Source organism: Gobio gobio, assembly GCF_949357685.1.
Source record: "Gobio gobio genome assembly, chromosome: 11".
NCBI lineage: Eukaryota > Metazoa > Chordata > Actinopteri > Cypriniformes > Gobionidae > Gobio > Gobio gobio.
In genome coordinates this window covers 56,470,665-56,487,043 of record NC_137104.1, presented here as the reverse complement: position 1 = coordinate 56,487,043, position 16,379 = coordinate 56,470,665, and the positions used below count along the sequence as shown (strand labels likewise).

The following is a 16,379-nucleotide window of genomic DNA, read 5'->3' as shown; positions in this document are numbered from 1 at the left end:
ATCACTATCAGCATCAGAGAAGCACAGAGCAGCAGTAGTCAGCTGATGACACATGGGGGCGCTGTTCTACAACAAAACACATCAGCATTAACATAGAGAAACACTGGAGCTGACAGCCAGTCCAGCATTAAAGAAATATGATGTTTCACTCAGATATTTTTCATCAGCTTCAACTCTGTTTGAGAGCTCAAGATTGCAGGAACAGGCCAATGATCTAACTGGACAGAAAGAGAGAGACCTGCGGTCAGTGTGTGATATTGTTCTTACCGTTATAATGGAGAAACACATGAGGAAATGAACATCAGAGATCAGCTGTTGTGACACCAGTTCTCTCCAGGAAACCTTTAAAGATCTTTATGTGAGGTGATGTTAAAGTCACCAAAGTACCATAAAGGCAGCAGACAGGTCCAGTAGGATAATGACGGATGATCTGTGTGTGAGTGTCGTAGAGAACTGGATGATGATGCTTCACACTTTATCAGTCAAATAGGTGGCCGTCATCAGTAATCAGAGAAGAAGTGGTAGAAGATGGAGGAGGATAGAGAGGAGGATGTGGTGAAGAGTTTTCAGCTGTCAGCTGAGGTGTGTCTGATTGTGTTCTGGTAGTAAGAGACCTTTGGCAGCAGAAACACTATATATAGTTGCTGCAGGAGGATGGTCATATTTGGGGCTCTGTGGATCTGAAAGATTGAGATGCGCTGATCTAGAGTTTCAGACGAGATCTCAACTCTTTTATTTATAAAGCACATTTGGAACCAAAATGCTTTAAAATACACAATCACAACATAATATAACCTTCTATAAATACCCAAAGTATAAAATATCTATATTTAAAACATATTTAAAAGTTAAAGAATAAAAATGTATTTACAAAGAAAATCTCAACAATGTCTCAAACTGTTCTCAGATCAGTCAACACAGTTTCTGGTCTGATCAGTCATTCTTCTTAAATCAGATTGATCAACTGAAAGGAATGAAGGATGTTGTTTCCATCACAGTGGGTTTGTTCAGTGTAAATCAATGGGTTTGTTCAGTGTAAATCAGTGGTTACAGTGTAAATCTTGTTATCTGACTGTTGTGTTGTTGGTGTGGGGCTTCAGATATCCTGCTGCCTGTAGACGTGAGAATGAAAGCATGAAAGAGTCAGCAGTGAACCAGACGTCACCATCAGACCATATATTACACACGTATTGCATCATGTTTATTACACTGTGATGATCACTATGGGTGTGTGTCTGTTGATTCTGTTGAATCTGATGTGTCTGTAGTGGCTCTTTATTCTCCATCATATGATCCAGAGAAGGTCACACTAAAATATAAACCTGTAAGTAAAACACAGACAGTCAAATGTGTGTGACATTACTGCATTATCCACTTTATAACAACTAAAAGAAACTACTTAGACTATTAAGTGAGATATTATAATATAACACTGTGACACATGATTTTCAAAGCTGTTTTTAAACATTCAGATTTTTATTTTGCATCCAAATCCTCATGAATGATGACCCTTGACCCTTATCTATAATCCTGTATGACTGTCCTCTTTCTGTCATTGGGTCAGTTTTATTTATGACAAAAAAAGTAGTGTGAGTTATTTAATAAATTAAAATAAAAATTGAATTGTTACTAACCTATAAACTACCATATTAAATAAATAAATGAATCAAACTCTTATTAAACATGTTTATAGTGTCACCATTAGCAGGAAAGTAACCTCATAAGATACTAAATTAGCTTACAATTAAAATATGAAGTTTTAATCATCATTACTCACCAAAGCGTTTCCAGTTTATAATGTGGATCATCCTTCAGATCAGAGAGTAGCTTCACTCCTGAGTCTCCTAGATTATTCAATGACAGATCCAGTTTTCTCAGGTGTGAGGGGTTTGATCTCAGAGCTGAAGCCAGAGCAGCACAACCTTCATCTGTAACACCACAATCAATCAACCTGTAGAGAACAATGACACTCTTCAGTCTCTCAGTTCAGGATCTACAGCTCAGATGAGCAGGAACTTCACAGTCAGAAAGAGAGACTTAATCCATGGCACCATTAACAGGTTCAGACCTGCTTCTACATGCTGATTGAGCAGGTTAGTTAAAATATCATTAAAATTGGAAGAATCTTTTAGTTATCTGAGTACCTCAAATCCTAAACACAACTGTATGATATAAGCACAGTTGTCACATCTTTACACCGTCCACTCATGTTTATATTATCATTAATATTGTAAATTATGTCAAACTTTAGAAACAATCTAATGAAGATTAAATCATCTTCAATAATCTGGCAGGTCATTTAGTCTTGTTTAGTTTTTGTTTAATTTTTTTAATTGTTCAACACAAGAGGAAAAATGGAGGTGAATGTTGAAACATTAATACAATCTTACCTCAGTTTCTCTAGTTTACAGTGAGGATCCCGCAATAGATCAGAGATCAGCTTCACTCCTGTCACACGTAGTTTATTAAATGTCAGATCCAGTTCTCTCAGGTGTGAGGGGTTTGATCTCAGAGCTGAAGCCAGAGCAGCACAACCTTTATCTGTAACACCACAATCACTCAACCTGTAGAGAACAATGACACTCTTCAGTCTCTCAGTTCAGGATCTTACAGTAATTTGTCAGTCTCTACTATGGTAAGGCCTTTGTTTACAGAACCACATGGCATACTGTAATGTAAAATGCTGTATTTGATGCCATCTGTCTCCCTCATTTGGAATCATCTCAGACGGACACATTTTTTTGATTGTTGCTCTCTCTTGTAATCTATCTTGCTCTGTGTTCACATATTGCAAATGTTCTCTCTCTCTCTCTCTCTCTCTCTCTCTCTTTTTTTATCACACACACACACACACACACACACACACACACACACACACACACACACACACACACACACACACACACACACACACACACACACACACACACACACACACACACACACACACACACACACACACACTTTGAAAATTGTGGTTATTATCTAATTAAATTGCTAATACTGTAACAATTCATTTAGTTATCCAAATCATGCAGTTCTACAGAATTTATGTCTATAGAAATGTATAGATTTACCAATAATTCCCTCATTAACTGTTGTTAAATTAGTATTAAGAGTTTTGAAACTGTACAACTTGCTTTTGAAAACTACACCAAAATCAATAAAAACTATAATACACATGTAAGACTTTGTTTCAATTTATACATTTTTAATGTCCAAAAAATTCTTAATTTTGTGAAAATCCATGTCATAAGTGTTATGACTATATTATCACTCAAATGGTCATCTTGTTTGAGCTTGTTTGTTAGTCTTGGTTTAGATCTGCTTTACTTTGTGGAAGCTTTGAGTTTCATGATAATAAAATATTTAAACTCAAATCAATATTTTGTGTCCAGTTATTTACTTATGTGGCAAGTAGGTGTACAATAGTCAAGCCACCTTTCTATATCGCTTTAAACAAGAAAATAATTAAAAAATGCAAACAGAGTTCATTATAGCTGTACAGCAGCTCTATAATAAAATAATGTCAGTGTTCAGCTGAAGTCAGTTCAGTGTTGATTCAGTTCTGTTGTAAAGATCATCAATAATTAAACAAGTTAATTTCATCTATAAAGAAGCTCTGTAGAAAACAGTCATCGTCCAGCTCAGTTCTCATACAGCAGCGCCAGTACAGGGAGATCAATAATATTGTTGAATATTAACCCCTAGAAGTCTGAGCTGTTTTGGGGTCCTTTAGAAGTTTTGACATGCTCTGACATTTGTGCTTTTTTCAATTGCTTATAAACATATTAATGGAAAAGGTGTCATTACACTGTATTCAGCACAAACTGGGCTACCATAATATCTAAGCAACATGTATGTAGATGCTTGTATTTTTGAGAGAATAATGTTTATGCATGGTTTTTGAAAAAAAAAAACTGATGTGAGAATCATTGAGCCTACTCATACACATAAAACAATATATTGATTTACAATTTGTAAGACATTTTTTCTTTATAAAGGCAGTATACGAGGAGGCGTGAATGTTAATGTATAATGCTGGGTATCACACCTGAGATAACAAAAGAACGCATAATGGGCTGCATAATGACCTGCATAATGAATGAGCTTCAGGTATGTGACTGAGAGTACAAACAGTACAAAGGAAATATCTTTTTTGTAGTTTATTTAGAATGTAGTCAACCAAGGCCTATTATATTTTAAATGATCAAAAGATTTGACTACACTACAAAAAATGCTCTTCTTATTTAGTATTTTTTCTTGTTTCCAGTCCAAATATTTAAAATTCTTAAATCAAGATTAATTTACTAGATAAGTAACATTTTCTGGGGGAAAAAATCAAAATGAAGTGAGTTTTTGCTTAAAACAAGCTAAATTACCTGCCACATCAAAAAATGTTTTTGAAAGAAGTCGCAGTCACGACCGACCGACTCGAGGGGGTTAAATGTCCCCGGCTAAGCAATCCAGAGGCGACAGTGGCAAGAACCCAAACTCCATCAGGAGACAGAATGGAGAAAAAAACCTAATGACGGAGTCATTATGATTCAGGCTGCATTACAGGTCAGAATCAGATTGTTGATCTGTATAATAAGCAGGGTAATATACATTCAAACGGTTCTCGTCACAAAATAAACCTGACAAGGTGATCAGGACACCGGCTCGAAACAGAGGAGTCTTGTATTAGTAATACAAATCTGTCGAAAACTTTGATAAGAATCTAATGAAGATTAAACAACAAAATTATCTATCAGGACAATTTTTTTCTTGTTTAGTTTTTGTATATTTTGTCCATTATTGACCATATGAAGAAAATGGAGGAGGATGTTGACATATTTATACAATCTTACACCAGTATATTCAGTTTACAGTGAGGATCCTTCAGTCCACCGCAGAGCCTCTTCACTCCTGTATTTCCTAGTGTATTTCCAGTAAGATTCAGTTCTCTCAGGTGTGAGGGGTTTGATCTCAGAGCTGAAGCCAGAGCAGGACAACCTTCATCTGTAACACCACAATCACTCAACCTGTAGAGAACAATGACACTCTTCAGTCTCTCAGATCAGGATCTACAGCTCAGATAAGCAGGAACTTCACAATCAGAAAGAGAATCCACGGCACCATTAACAGGTCCAGTCTAAGTTTCATAAATATTATATTAAAAAATATTAAAAGTATCATCAAATATTAAAGTCATTTATTAAATTCAGTAAATAAATTCAATCATAGGAAAGTCCATAAATATATCATTATATATTTTTTCACTATAGAATATCTATACATCAGTGTTTGTTTATTTGTAAAACACAATCCACTAAATACACACTTCTTCATTATACAAATGAATAACAAGATATAATCATAAGCTATGACAAAAATATATTAAACTAGGTAAGCGTATAATTCAGCAGCAAAAAGCAATTCTTGAAAAAAACTTTGATGTACAGTAACTTTATAAAATCTAAACATGTTAATAAAAACACAAATTACTATTTGTATTCTTATAAAATACATTCATGAAAAACAATTAATATTATTATATTTATATATGAATGTAAATAATTATATATAGGCCTATATCAAATTAAAATGTGTTTAAATGTGTTTTGCAGCTTTTTAATGGGGCAACAACATATGACAGATATGGCAGTTAAAGATGAAATTGATTAGTAATGCCTTACACTACTGCGTTACAGCAAAAAGTAATATGTTACTGTAATGCATTTCTTTTGTAACGCGTTACTCCCAACACTGGTTAGAGGTGCATGATGAACTGATACCAGCAGCAATTATAGAATAAAATGTGTAAATTACAAATGTGATTTCTAGAGTCAATAAAACATTCAGATAAACATCATTAGAGGACAAAAAGTCCTAATCATCAGAATCAATATATAGAAAAAGACACTGTTAAAGACACTGTTGCTGTTTGCTGTCAGTTTTGATCGTCATCACATTCAATCCTTCATCACGTCTCACATACTGACCTCTACAATCATCAGCTCTCACACACACACACACACAAACCTTCTCAGCTGCTTTAGTAAGTGTGTCTCACACACTCTCCTGCTCACTGACAGAGATGGGCTTATGAGGAAACTTCCCTTTTGTTGCTTTGATACGAAAGCACATGCTAAAATCATACATGTGATCATGTTTTATCAGTGTAGTGATTGTTGTCAGTGTGACTTACTGAACTGATCTGGATTCTTTAACCACAGGCAGCAGCTTCTGAAGAACCTCATCTGCTGTATTTTGTGCTCCAAAAAACTGCTTTAGATCAAAAACATCCATCTTCTGCTCTGATGTCAGTAACACATAAACCAGAGCTGACCACTGTGAAGAGGAGAGTTTGGTTTCTCTTATTTCTCCAGATCTCAGATAATGTTGGATCTCCTGCATCAGTGAATCATCACCCAGTTCATTCAGACAGTGGAACAGATTGATGGATCTCTCTGGAGAGGGATTCTCCCTGATCTTCTGTTTGATGTACTGAACGGTTTCCTCTTTGTTGTAGGAGCAGCTTCCTATGTGTGTCAGTAGTTCTCGTAAGAGAGTCTGATTGGACTCCAATGAGAGACCCAGAAGGAAACGCAGGAAAAGGTCCAGATGTCCATTCTTACTCTGTAAAGCCTCATCCACAACTCTATGATGCAGCTCAGATAATGAATGATGTTTCTTCTGGTGTAAAACCTTAGACAACAAACTTGTTTTGGTGATTTGGACAAACACATTTTTTTTCTTGTTTATGGAGTAAATGTGTGCGTATATAGCTGCTAGATGTTCCTGGATGCTCAGATGAACAAAGCAGAAGACTTTCCCCTGATACAAGCCAAATTCCTCTCTGAAGATCTGAGTGCACAATCCTGAGTACACTGATGCTTCTGTCACATCAATGCCACACTCTCTCAGGTCTTTCTCATAGAAGATCAGGTTGCCTTTCAGAAGCTGCTGGAAAGCCAGTTTCCCCAGTTTGAGAATCATGTCTTCATCTTTCACTTTCTTTTCATAGTCCTTCTCATGTTTGATGTTGGTCTGAATGATCAGGAAGTGTGTGTACATCTGAGTGAGAGTCTTGGGAATCTCTTCTCTCTCTGCTTCACTCAACATCTTCTCTAGAACAGTGGCTGAGATCCAGCAGAACACTGGGATGTGGCACATGATGTGGAGGCTCCTTGATGACTTCAGGTGTGTGATGATTGTATTGGCCAGACTCTGATCACTGATTCTCTTCCTGAAGTATTCCTCCTTCTGTGGGTCATTGAAGCCTCGTACCTCTGTCACTCGATGGACACACTCAGAGGGGATGAGATCAGCTGCTGCTGGTCTGGAGGTGATCCAGATGAGAGCAGAGGGAAGCAGATTCCCCTCAATGAGGTTCATCAGCAGCACGTCCACTGAGGCTGATTCAGATATATTACACAGTTTCACTTTACTCTTAAAGTTCAGAGGCAGACGACACTCATCCAGACCATCAAAGATGAACAACACTTTATATGCATCACTGGATATTTCCATTTCTTTTTTTTCAGGGAAAAAGACATGAAGAAGATCTGAAAGACTGAGTGTTTTGTCCTTCATCAAGTTGAGCTCTCTGAAAGGAAGTGGAAATATGAGCTGGACATCCTGATTCTCTTTCCCTTCAGCCCAGTCCACAATGAACTTCTGCACAGAGACTGTTTTTCCAATGCCAGCGACTCCCTTTGTCAGCACAGTTCTGATGGGTTTGTCTTGTCCAGGTAAAGGTCTAAAGATGTCATTGCATTTGATTGGTGTGTCCTCTGTTGCTGCTCTCCTGGATTGTGTCTCAATCTGTCTCACCTCATGCTCATTATTGATCTCTCCACTTTCACTCTCTGTGATGTAGAGCTCTGTGTAGATCTCATTCAGGAGTGTTGGGTTTCCCTGCTTTGCTGTTCCTTCACACAGACACTGAAACTTCTTCAGCAGATGTGATTTTAATGTGACCAGTTGAGAATCACGACTGAAAGAATAAATTATTAGATTACAACATAAAGAAGTAAAAGTAATAGTAAAATATCTTTGTCTAGACAGAAATGTTATACCTCAGATTAGATGACATGTGTCTTCCCTTAAATGTTCCTTGAGTATCCACAGACTGGTCACTACACAGCAAACATGTGTATGTGGGGCCCACATGGGTTAAACATGGGCTACAAGGGTACAGAGTAGGCATGGGCTCAAAATGGGCATTTTATCTGGGGCCCACTTGGGTCAACTACGTAGGTCCCACATAGGCAAACCCAGCTGTGCTCAAAAGGGGCCCAAAGGGGTTGCATATGGGCTAATATCTGGGGCCTAGCTGGGCTACCCAACTGAGACCCAGCTAATTTTGTCCTCAGTTTCCATGGAGGTCCCACATGGGTTAGCCCAGATAGGTTGATGGTGGGTAGTATCCAGGTAGTACCCATTTGGGGTCTATATGGGTCTGCCCACATGGGTTGATGATGGGACCCAGATAGGTGTTATGTAGGGCTCTTATGGGCCACAACGGGTATATATATGGGCTACCATATTTTCTGTTTCGGTTATCTTATTTTGCAGTAAACCCCTAAATACAAACATTACATGCAATCCACTAAACTACACTAAAATGTTAAATGTGTGCTTTTTTTCCTTTTTTATTTAGTGCTAATTCAAATAACAAATGCACAAAGAATACCCAATATAGTAACACTTTAGAATACTGTTCCAAATAACTTGTAATGTCTTCTGAAGGACATGGTAATACATGGTAATAGTCCTTACTAGTAGGTAACAGCAGGATCTTCACTTTATAATTAAAACATTTTGTGTGTCTCCCTTATCTATCACACCTGATTCAACTCATGAGCTCATTAGTAAAGACTGGAAACCTGAAATGGGTGTGTCAGATATAGGGAGACATACAAAATTTGCAGGGCTGGTGGTGCTCCAAGACAGGTTTGAAACCATAACCATTTTACAACACATCCGCTTGTATTTCTTATTAAGCGGGGGTCAATTTTTTAGGATTCTTTAGCTAACTTAAGTCTCTGAGATCCTGAAACCTAGCTTTTCTGGAGACTCCAGTTAGGTTGCAGTTCTGGAAAATGGTTGGGCTGGGGGACTAAAGGGTTCCTGATGGTTTCACACTTAATTTTTCACCTCAATTCTTAATTTTTTTGCAGTTAGCTTGTGTCATTTCTTCACCACCTGTTTTTGTCTGACCCTGCTGAGCATTTCATCTAGATCAACTTGATGTGGGGCACCAAAAGGCTTTAACTGTGAAAAAGGGAATAAAAAAGGAACACAATGGTTGATTAATTTGTTTTGTCTTTTTCACAGGGACATTGGGAGAGCGATGACTGACTGAGGAGCTGCACTGTTTTTTCTTTGATTTGTTTGTGAAATACATTATCTTAGAGTGTACAGATATGTATGTAAACAATACAAGTTTTGTCAAATTAAGTTTGTCAGGAGCTTCACTTTAACTTCAACTTTTTTTTGATAATTTTGTTTTATAAATTTGTAAATGTAATAATAGTCATATTCAAATTATTCCAAACAAACCTTGCTTAATAAAGTAAAGCATGAACTACTGGTTTCTGTTCATTGAATACCTTTAACATTTTAGTGTAGTTTAGTGGATTGCATGTAATGTTTGTATTTAGGGGTTTATTGTAAAATAAGGTAACCCAAACAGATAATTTGATAGCCCATATACCCGTTGTGGCCCATAAGAGCCCTACATAACACCTATCTGGGTCCCATCATCAACCATCTGGGCTAACCCACGTGGGCCCTCCATGGAAACTGAGGACAAAATTAGCTGGGTTCCAGGTGAGCCCCATAGATAGATAGATCTATCTATCTATCTATCTATGAAATGTTGTACCTCAGATCAGTTGATGTGTGTTTTCCCTCAAATGTTATCGGCTCTACCATAGACCAGTCACTCTTCATGGACACACAGCTGGGCTCCGGTGAGCTTGATCTGTCACCCTCACATTGACTTTAATACAATAGAGTAGACAGCAGAATAAGGAAAATGGAGAAAAAAATAATATAGTTATTTTAAGTAGAGTGGACATTAATATAATAAAGACAATGTATGGAAGGTATATTTTGTCAAATTATTTTTTAAATTTATTACTTTGCACTGTCTTCATTTTACATTCTGCAACCCTGCAAATGCTATGGCAATATAAATGTTTAAAAAAAACTAAATTAAAATGGTCAGATAGACTAAATGTGATGCTGATAATCAGATGATCTGAGAGAGAATGTTAAAGTGCTGGAGACACTGCACTGCAAACATCAGGACTGAAGCTCTGTCTCAGCTGTGAGAGGAGACCTGATCCTGAGCTCGACTCCTGCTATTGCAGTGCTTTATTATAGTGTGAGTGAAGTCACTGAGATCTACATGCTTACAGGATTTTATCCCCCATGTATTATGACAATAAGTGGATATTTGCCAAATTCTGCAATACATGCATTATTTGTCTGTCTGTGGTCACTCTGTCTATCTGAAGTAAAATGTTTTACCTCAGATCAGATGATGTGTGTTTTCCCTCAAACTTTATTGGCTCCACCATGGACCAGTAACTCTTCATGGACACACAGCTGGGCTCCGGTGAGATTGATCTGTCACCCTCACATTGACTTTAATACAATAGAGATACAGAATAGAGAGACAAGAATCAATTTGGTTGCATAAGACAGTGTGTTGAAGAGTGATGAGACAATCAATGACTGTCATATATCATCTAGCTGTCTACTGTATCTGTGTGTCTTTGGACAGTGTTTAAAGACCCTGAGTGGCTTCAAATACTGTATATCCGGCACCAGAATATGATAGATACAACAGATCACTATACCAACCCTGGCAAACACACACAACACCCTGTTATGAGCAGAAAATGTGTCTTCTATAACATTAAAATTGAAGATTGAAGTACCTGCATCCTGGAGAAGAATCTCCATCTCTGAATGTGTGTGTGTCGTCCATGATTCATTCAGTCTTCATGAACTGCTCTGGTACAGAAACACATTCAAATACACTCACACAACACATTTAAATTCATTTGATATGCAATCGTGTTAATGAATGTTGAAAACTGGTCTCATCTGAAACATCAGATTCTCTTGTTCAGTCAGATATGTAACGTTTGCTCCAGTATTTCATCTGTGTGTGTTTAAAACAGAAATATCTCAGCTGAAAAGACTGTGAAGTTTGTTACACGAGAGTTTAATGTTTTTCCACTGCAGCCTCATATTGTACAAACGGGACAGTTTACTGTGAGCCAACATTTAATACATCTGTGAAACTGACCAACATGCACAGATATCTGATCAAGATTTCAACATGAACTTGTTTGTGGTCTAAAAAGAACAAATGTTTAATTAAAATGCTTGAAATTAAACTAATATATGTGAAATGTGTTGGTTTTATTGAACATGTGCATTTCAGTAAACTTGATTAACAAAATAGACATGTCCAAAATATAAACTGATGTCCCTGATTTTCTATAATGATTATTTCGACCCACAGTGTCTGGTGTTATTCTCAGCCTGCTAGTGAAGGTTTTAACACTCCACAGTGTCAAGCGCACATTCATTTACACAGAAATTACATCAACGTTTGAGACACATACACATTTTTTCACAAAAATAATTTTGACGTTAAAGTAAAAAAAAAAAAAAACATCTGTCGTACTTGTAATTTTTAAGTAATTCAACTTCACATCATTTGTTGGTTACCTTATATTTTTAGTTGTGGCTTGTAGAAGGTTGTGATGATTACAAGTAATGTTCACCAATCTGTACCAATAATTAATAAAGTCATTTTTAAATGATTGACCTATATGTTCAACACTGCCCAAAACATTAATTAATTAATTAATTGATTAATAAATGCATCTTTCTTGAAGTACTTCATGTTTGTTTTTAAATACTTCAAGAAAGCGTTTCATGGTTTCTTAAGTTAATGAGGAAGTGAAGCAGCTCACCTGACTAATGTTCACTCACCTGGATTAAATGTTAGGTTACTGGTTCCTGACATGTTCAGGGTTTCTCATCAAGTGTAAAATCCAGTAGAGTCAACTAGAAATATTACTGTTAAATGTTTTTTTCAGAGTTAAAGAATCGTATTACATCCTGGTGTAAAATGGCTCGTGGTAAAACTCTGAAAATTCTGTCACTTCTGGAGGCAAAAGTTGCCAAACCTGTTTGAAGAGGAAAACCAGCAGAACCAGTTCTTAAACAGTTCAGTTATGAGAGAGAGTACTAGTTTAGATCAGTAATCATTTGAGCCTTATGAGATTTTTAATTTCATAAATATTAATTATGAACAAATAAGACTATTTTGGATCCAGAGATTAGAATATTTACTCATTTCAAGTAAAATGTCAATAATAACATCAATACATATACAGAAATACTTTAATTTCAGTAGCACACTGAGTTATTATTTTCTGGCATAAAACTATAGTTCATAATGTACAATAATTTGTTTGCCACTAGTGTCTTACAATCACACATACACACAAAGAAAAAATTTAACAGCACTTGCAAGTCTGATTTGAAAAAAACATATATCACAAATTAAAAAAATCTGTTTATTTTAAGTTTCTTTTTACACAAAATGAACTTCTTTAAATGAGTCTTCTTTAATGTTTTTCCTTTTGCTGACATTCTGTCATTCATCTTTTTCAATATTAATTGTCAATAAAAGCAAAGCTCTTTAACCTTTGATTAAAAACAGTTCAACAGATGATGAATCCAGTGTGTTTCTGGACATGAAGCAGTAATACTGTAGTCCAGCATCTCATCTCTAAAGAGCTTCATGGGTAAAGATGGCGGCTAGATTACTGTTAAACAGCCTTCAGGTCTGTGATCAGAACTGTGTAAAGTACACACATGCTTTCATTTAGATTTGGCACAGCAGGTTTGAGCTCCATAAAGGTCTCAGATGGTGATGGATTCATCATCTAGTATCAAAGCTGCTCAGATCCTGGAGGAAATATTAGCTGAGCCCTTTTCTGCTGCTCTTCTTTACTGGAAAGATCTGCAGGTCTTTTATGTTCTACAGTATTTGTGTAAAGTGTCTAATATCTTAGCTTTTCTCAAACTGTGAGGTGTTCTGAACAGGACATAGAGACAGTCCAGTCGAGCGATAGTGTCCTCCTGAACCATGTCATCCAGGGACAAAACATCATCTACAGAAAGAGCAAACATCCCAACATCACTATCAGCATCAGAGAAGCTCAGAGCAGCAGTAGTCAGCTGATGACACATGGGGGCGCTGTACTACAACAAAACACATCAGCATTAACATAGAGAAACACTGGAGCTGACAGCCAGTCCAGCATTAAAGAAATATGTTTCACTCAGATATTTGCAATAGGTGGGCATTCACAAAAGAGAGACTGTAATTCCTGACGACTTGTTTACGCGGTTCAGAGTCGATTCTTTCTTTTGGAGACAATAACTTTATTAATAGTGCTCTCTGACAGTGAATGGATGAACCGTTTCTGTGACATCAAATCTGAAGGAATATTGATATTCATATGATTGATACTGGGGTAAATGGGTAAGAGTCTGCAATCGTTCTCTCGACGTGCCAAGCTCTGGATCAGTAGATCTATTCATAATAGTGTTTCAGTGTAATTTTGGTTATTGCATTGTATGTAGTGCGTCTGCTTTACAAATATAGGTTCAGGTTAGCCTGACTAAAAGAGTTTTTAAATATATTTATTTTGCTTTTTGCGTCTTCCTTTAAAATTGAAAGGTGTTTAGAAGCATCACAAGGGAAGTGTTTAAAACTTCTGGTTCTGCTAATATTACCTCATGTGAAAGAACAGTGACATTTAAAACACCCTAGAAGAGAAGACGGATCTTCAAGTGCTTTTCTACTTTGACAGGTATTATATGAAAAGGCTATTGGATGGACCAACATGCATTTCAAAATGTTAGGGGATAAAAGAAGAAATGTGATGATTTTATCTATTTTTCAGGGGAAAACATTTTACCACGAAAAGAGTTGAAAAGTGAGTTTATGTTTCATCTTAAATCTCATAATAACACATTTCTTAGACTCTTTTGCAAAATGTTTAACATTGAATACGGTATAACTTGTTTAACTTCATGAGCGCAGGTAAAACCATAAATGTCTTGTTTTTTTAAAGCACAGTGTCATGATCATGAACACCATGACCCACACTGGCCTTCCGCAGGACTTCAGAATTGCTCTTCTGGTCTTATACACATTCATCTTTCTTGCTGGGACTCTGAATGTTTTACTAATGTCCCGTATGCTACAGTCCCAAAGACGTCTCTCTTTCACCAAAGTATCTGTGATAAACCTAATAGCAGTGCACTCCTCTTTCCTTCTCACGATGCCCTTTCGCATGTACTATTATGCTTCTGATGAAACCTGGATTCTGGGCGTGTATTTCTGCAGAATGGTCAGTATAATGATCTATGCCCACATGTATCTTGCGTTCATCTTTTATGTCTTTCTTCTTATTGTGCATTATGTGGCTCACTCTGATCAGCAGCACAGGCTAGAGTTTCATCGCATCCTTCATGCCTCGATTGCTAGTGCGACCGTCTGGTTGGTCATATTCGGCTCTTTGTTCCCAACTATGGCGAACTACGGAAATGCACAGAATGATTCGACTCAGTGCTTTCATTTCGGTCCAGCTCTCCAGAAGCCGTCTGTTAAGAGGTTAAACTATGTTATTTGCATACTAGTGATTCTGATTTGGAGTGTGCTGGCATTTTTCCAGCTGTATTTTCTGCTGTTGATTAAGACATTTGAGTCCACACGTCAACGTCAAGAGTTCTGGGCACAAGTGAAAAACATCCCTCTCCTGTCCGTCATGTTTTTGTGTTTTGTGCCTTATCAAGGATTCAGAGTTTATTATGTGAGTGAATATGATAAGACTGAAGAAATGAATCATTTAAATGAAGTGTTTCTTGCTGTCACTGCTTTTAGCTGCTTTGATATGATTGTTTTTGATGGTGTATATGTGAACATAAACTCAAGGGGATGGTTTTTCTGTTTATAACAACTATGTTGACTTTATTTGGTTTCTGTATTGTTATTGATATAGTGAGTTGATTTACATTTCTCTTTTCTTTGTTTTTGATGCTTTAAGTACCTTATAAGCTTAAAACAATTGTCTTGCATGACAGAATGTTTGGAAAATAACACACACACACACACACACACACACACACACACACACACACACACACACACACACACACACACACACACACACACACACACACACACACACACACACACACACACACACACACACACACACACACACACATTAGTTTTATATTGATTTTTTCCCTGTTTGTACTTATGAAGAACTATTTTGTTTGTAAGAATCTGGAATAAAACAGTCAAACGTCACTGATCTAGCCAGTTCAATAGAGTGATAATGTTTGGGTGTAAGTTCCTCATAACAGTATATTAATAGTGCTAACCATAAAGTTTACAACAGATCCATCACTGTTTAGTGAAGGCCATGGCTTTAAGCCGTTTCAAATAATCAAATAACACGATGAAATAAGTCAAAGCAATGAAAATACAGTGCATGACACTGACCGTATGTGTGTTGGGTAGCCTATAGGGGTGATAGAGCTCAACAACTGTGATGTTTATACTAATTTCTGCAAAAGAAGAATAATTTTTGTATTTTAGCTCCCTCTAAAGGACTTTGAAATACTTGCATGAGTGTTTTAACTACATCCTACTTTTAATACTTTAACTACTACTTTTCAGAACTGCTTCATGCCAAAAGTAACCAGACATCAGGATATTAAACACTTCCTCCTCCTCTTACTTTAAATGCGTCTCTTTTATGGTGAACAGAAAGACTCTCTTTATAACTGGTGAATGTTTATGACAGTTATTGTTTTTTTAAGTTAGTAAACAGTTCGAAAAACAAATAAATTACACACACTATCCTGAAACCCACTGTTGGTTGGGTGATTCTGATCACTAAAAATGACATCCTTGCACTGGTGTGTAGAACACTTGGAGAACACAGAAGCCACTATCAGTAAACGATGACTAATTCAGGGCTCTCAATGCGTGAGACACACACATTTAAACCCGTTCACACCCTCACACACCACACCTTGTATTTCTCACGCAGAGAAATTTAGAAGCGTAACACATCTCACAGCAACAGTGTGATACTGAATGATTCAGCGTTTTGAATGAATCGGTTGAGTCAAAGATTCAGTTACCTATTTGGCCCTGTCCCATATGGCACACTTCATCTGCACTTTCGGTCTTTTGGACTTGCAATGGCTGCGGCGTGCGCATGTCCGTGTGTCTGTAGATTCTGTTGAATGTGATGTGTCTGTAGTGGCTT

At 36.9% G+C, this 16,379-nt stretch overlaps 2 protein-coding genes across 5 annotated transcripts; one reads left to right on the top strand and one right to left on the bottom strand.

The window, feature by feature from the left end:
- Positions 1-704: 704 nt before the first annotated feature.
- Positions 705-12,205, bottom strand: LOC307133323 (NACHT, LRR and PYD domains-containing protein 3-like). 4 transcript variants are annotated; one of them, XR_013817425.1, is made up of 12 exons: positions 12,007-12,183; positions 11,740-11,799; positions 10,938-11,013; positions 10,525-10,641; positions 9,875-9,991; positions 8,064-8,171; positions 6,191-7,981; positions 4,851-5,024; positions 2,391-2,564; positions 1,778-1,951; positions 1,209-1,322; positions 706-1,112 (listed from the first exon to the last, which is right to left on the bottom strand). XR_013817425.1 is itself a non-coding variant. In XM_079828337.1 (11 exons), exons 3-11 carry the CDS (start codon positions 10,985-10,987, stop codon positions 1,310-1,312), a joined length of 2,718 nt encoding a protein of 905 aa, XP_079684463.1. In that variant the 5' UTR covers positions 10,988-11,013; positions 11,740-11,799; positions 12,007-12,183; the 3' UTR covers positions 705-1,309. The 4 variants fall into 4 exon arrangements, 2 of the variants coding, with proteins under 2 accessions (XP_079684463.1, XP_079684462.1); XM_079828337.1 differs by having other exon boundaries at positions 705-1,322; XR_013817424.1 differs by lacking the exon at positions 11,740-11,799 and having other exon boundaries at positions 12,007-12,205.
- A 1,975-nt stretch (positions 12,206-14,180) lies between these two features.
- Positions 14,181-15,050, top strand: LOC307133531 (putative G-protein coupled receptor 141; the record flags this gene model as incomplete). The annotated part of the gene is made up of 1 exon (XM_079828611.1): positions 14,181-15,050. One exon carries the CDS (start codon positions 14,181-14,183, stop codon positions 15,048-15,050), a length of 870 nt encoding a protein of 289 aa, XP_079684737.1.
- Positions 15,051-16,379: the final 1,329 nt, after the last annotated feature.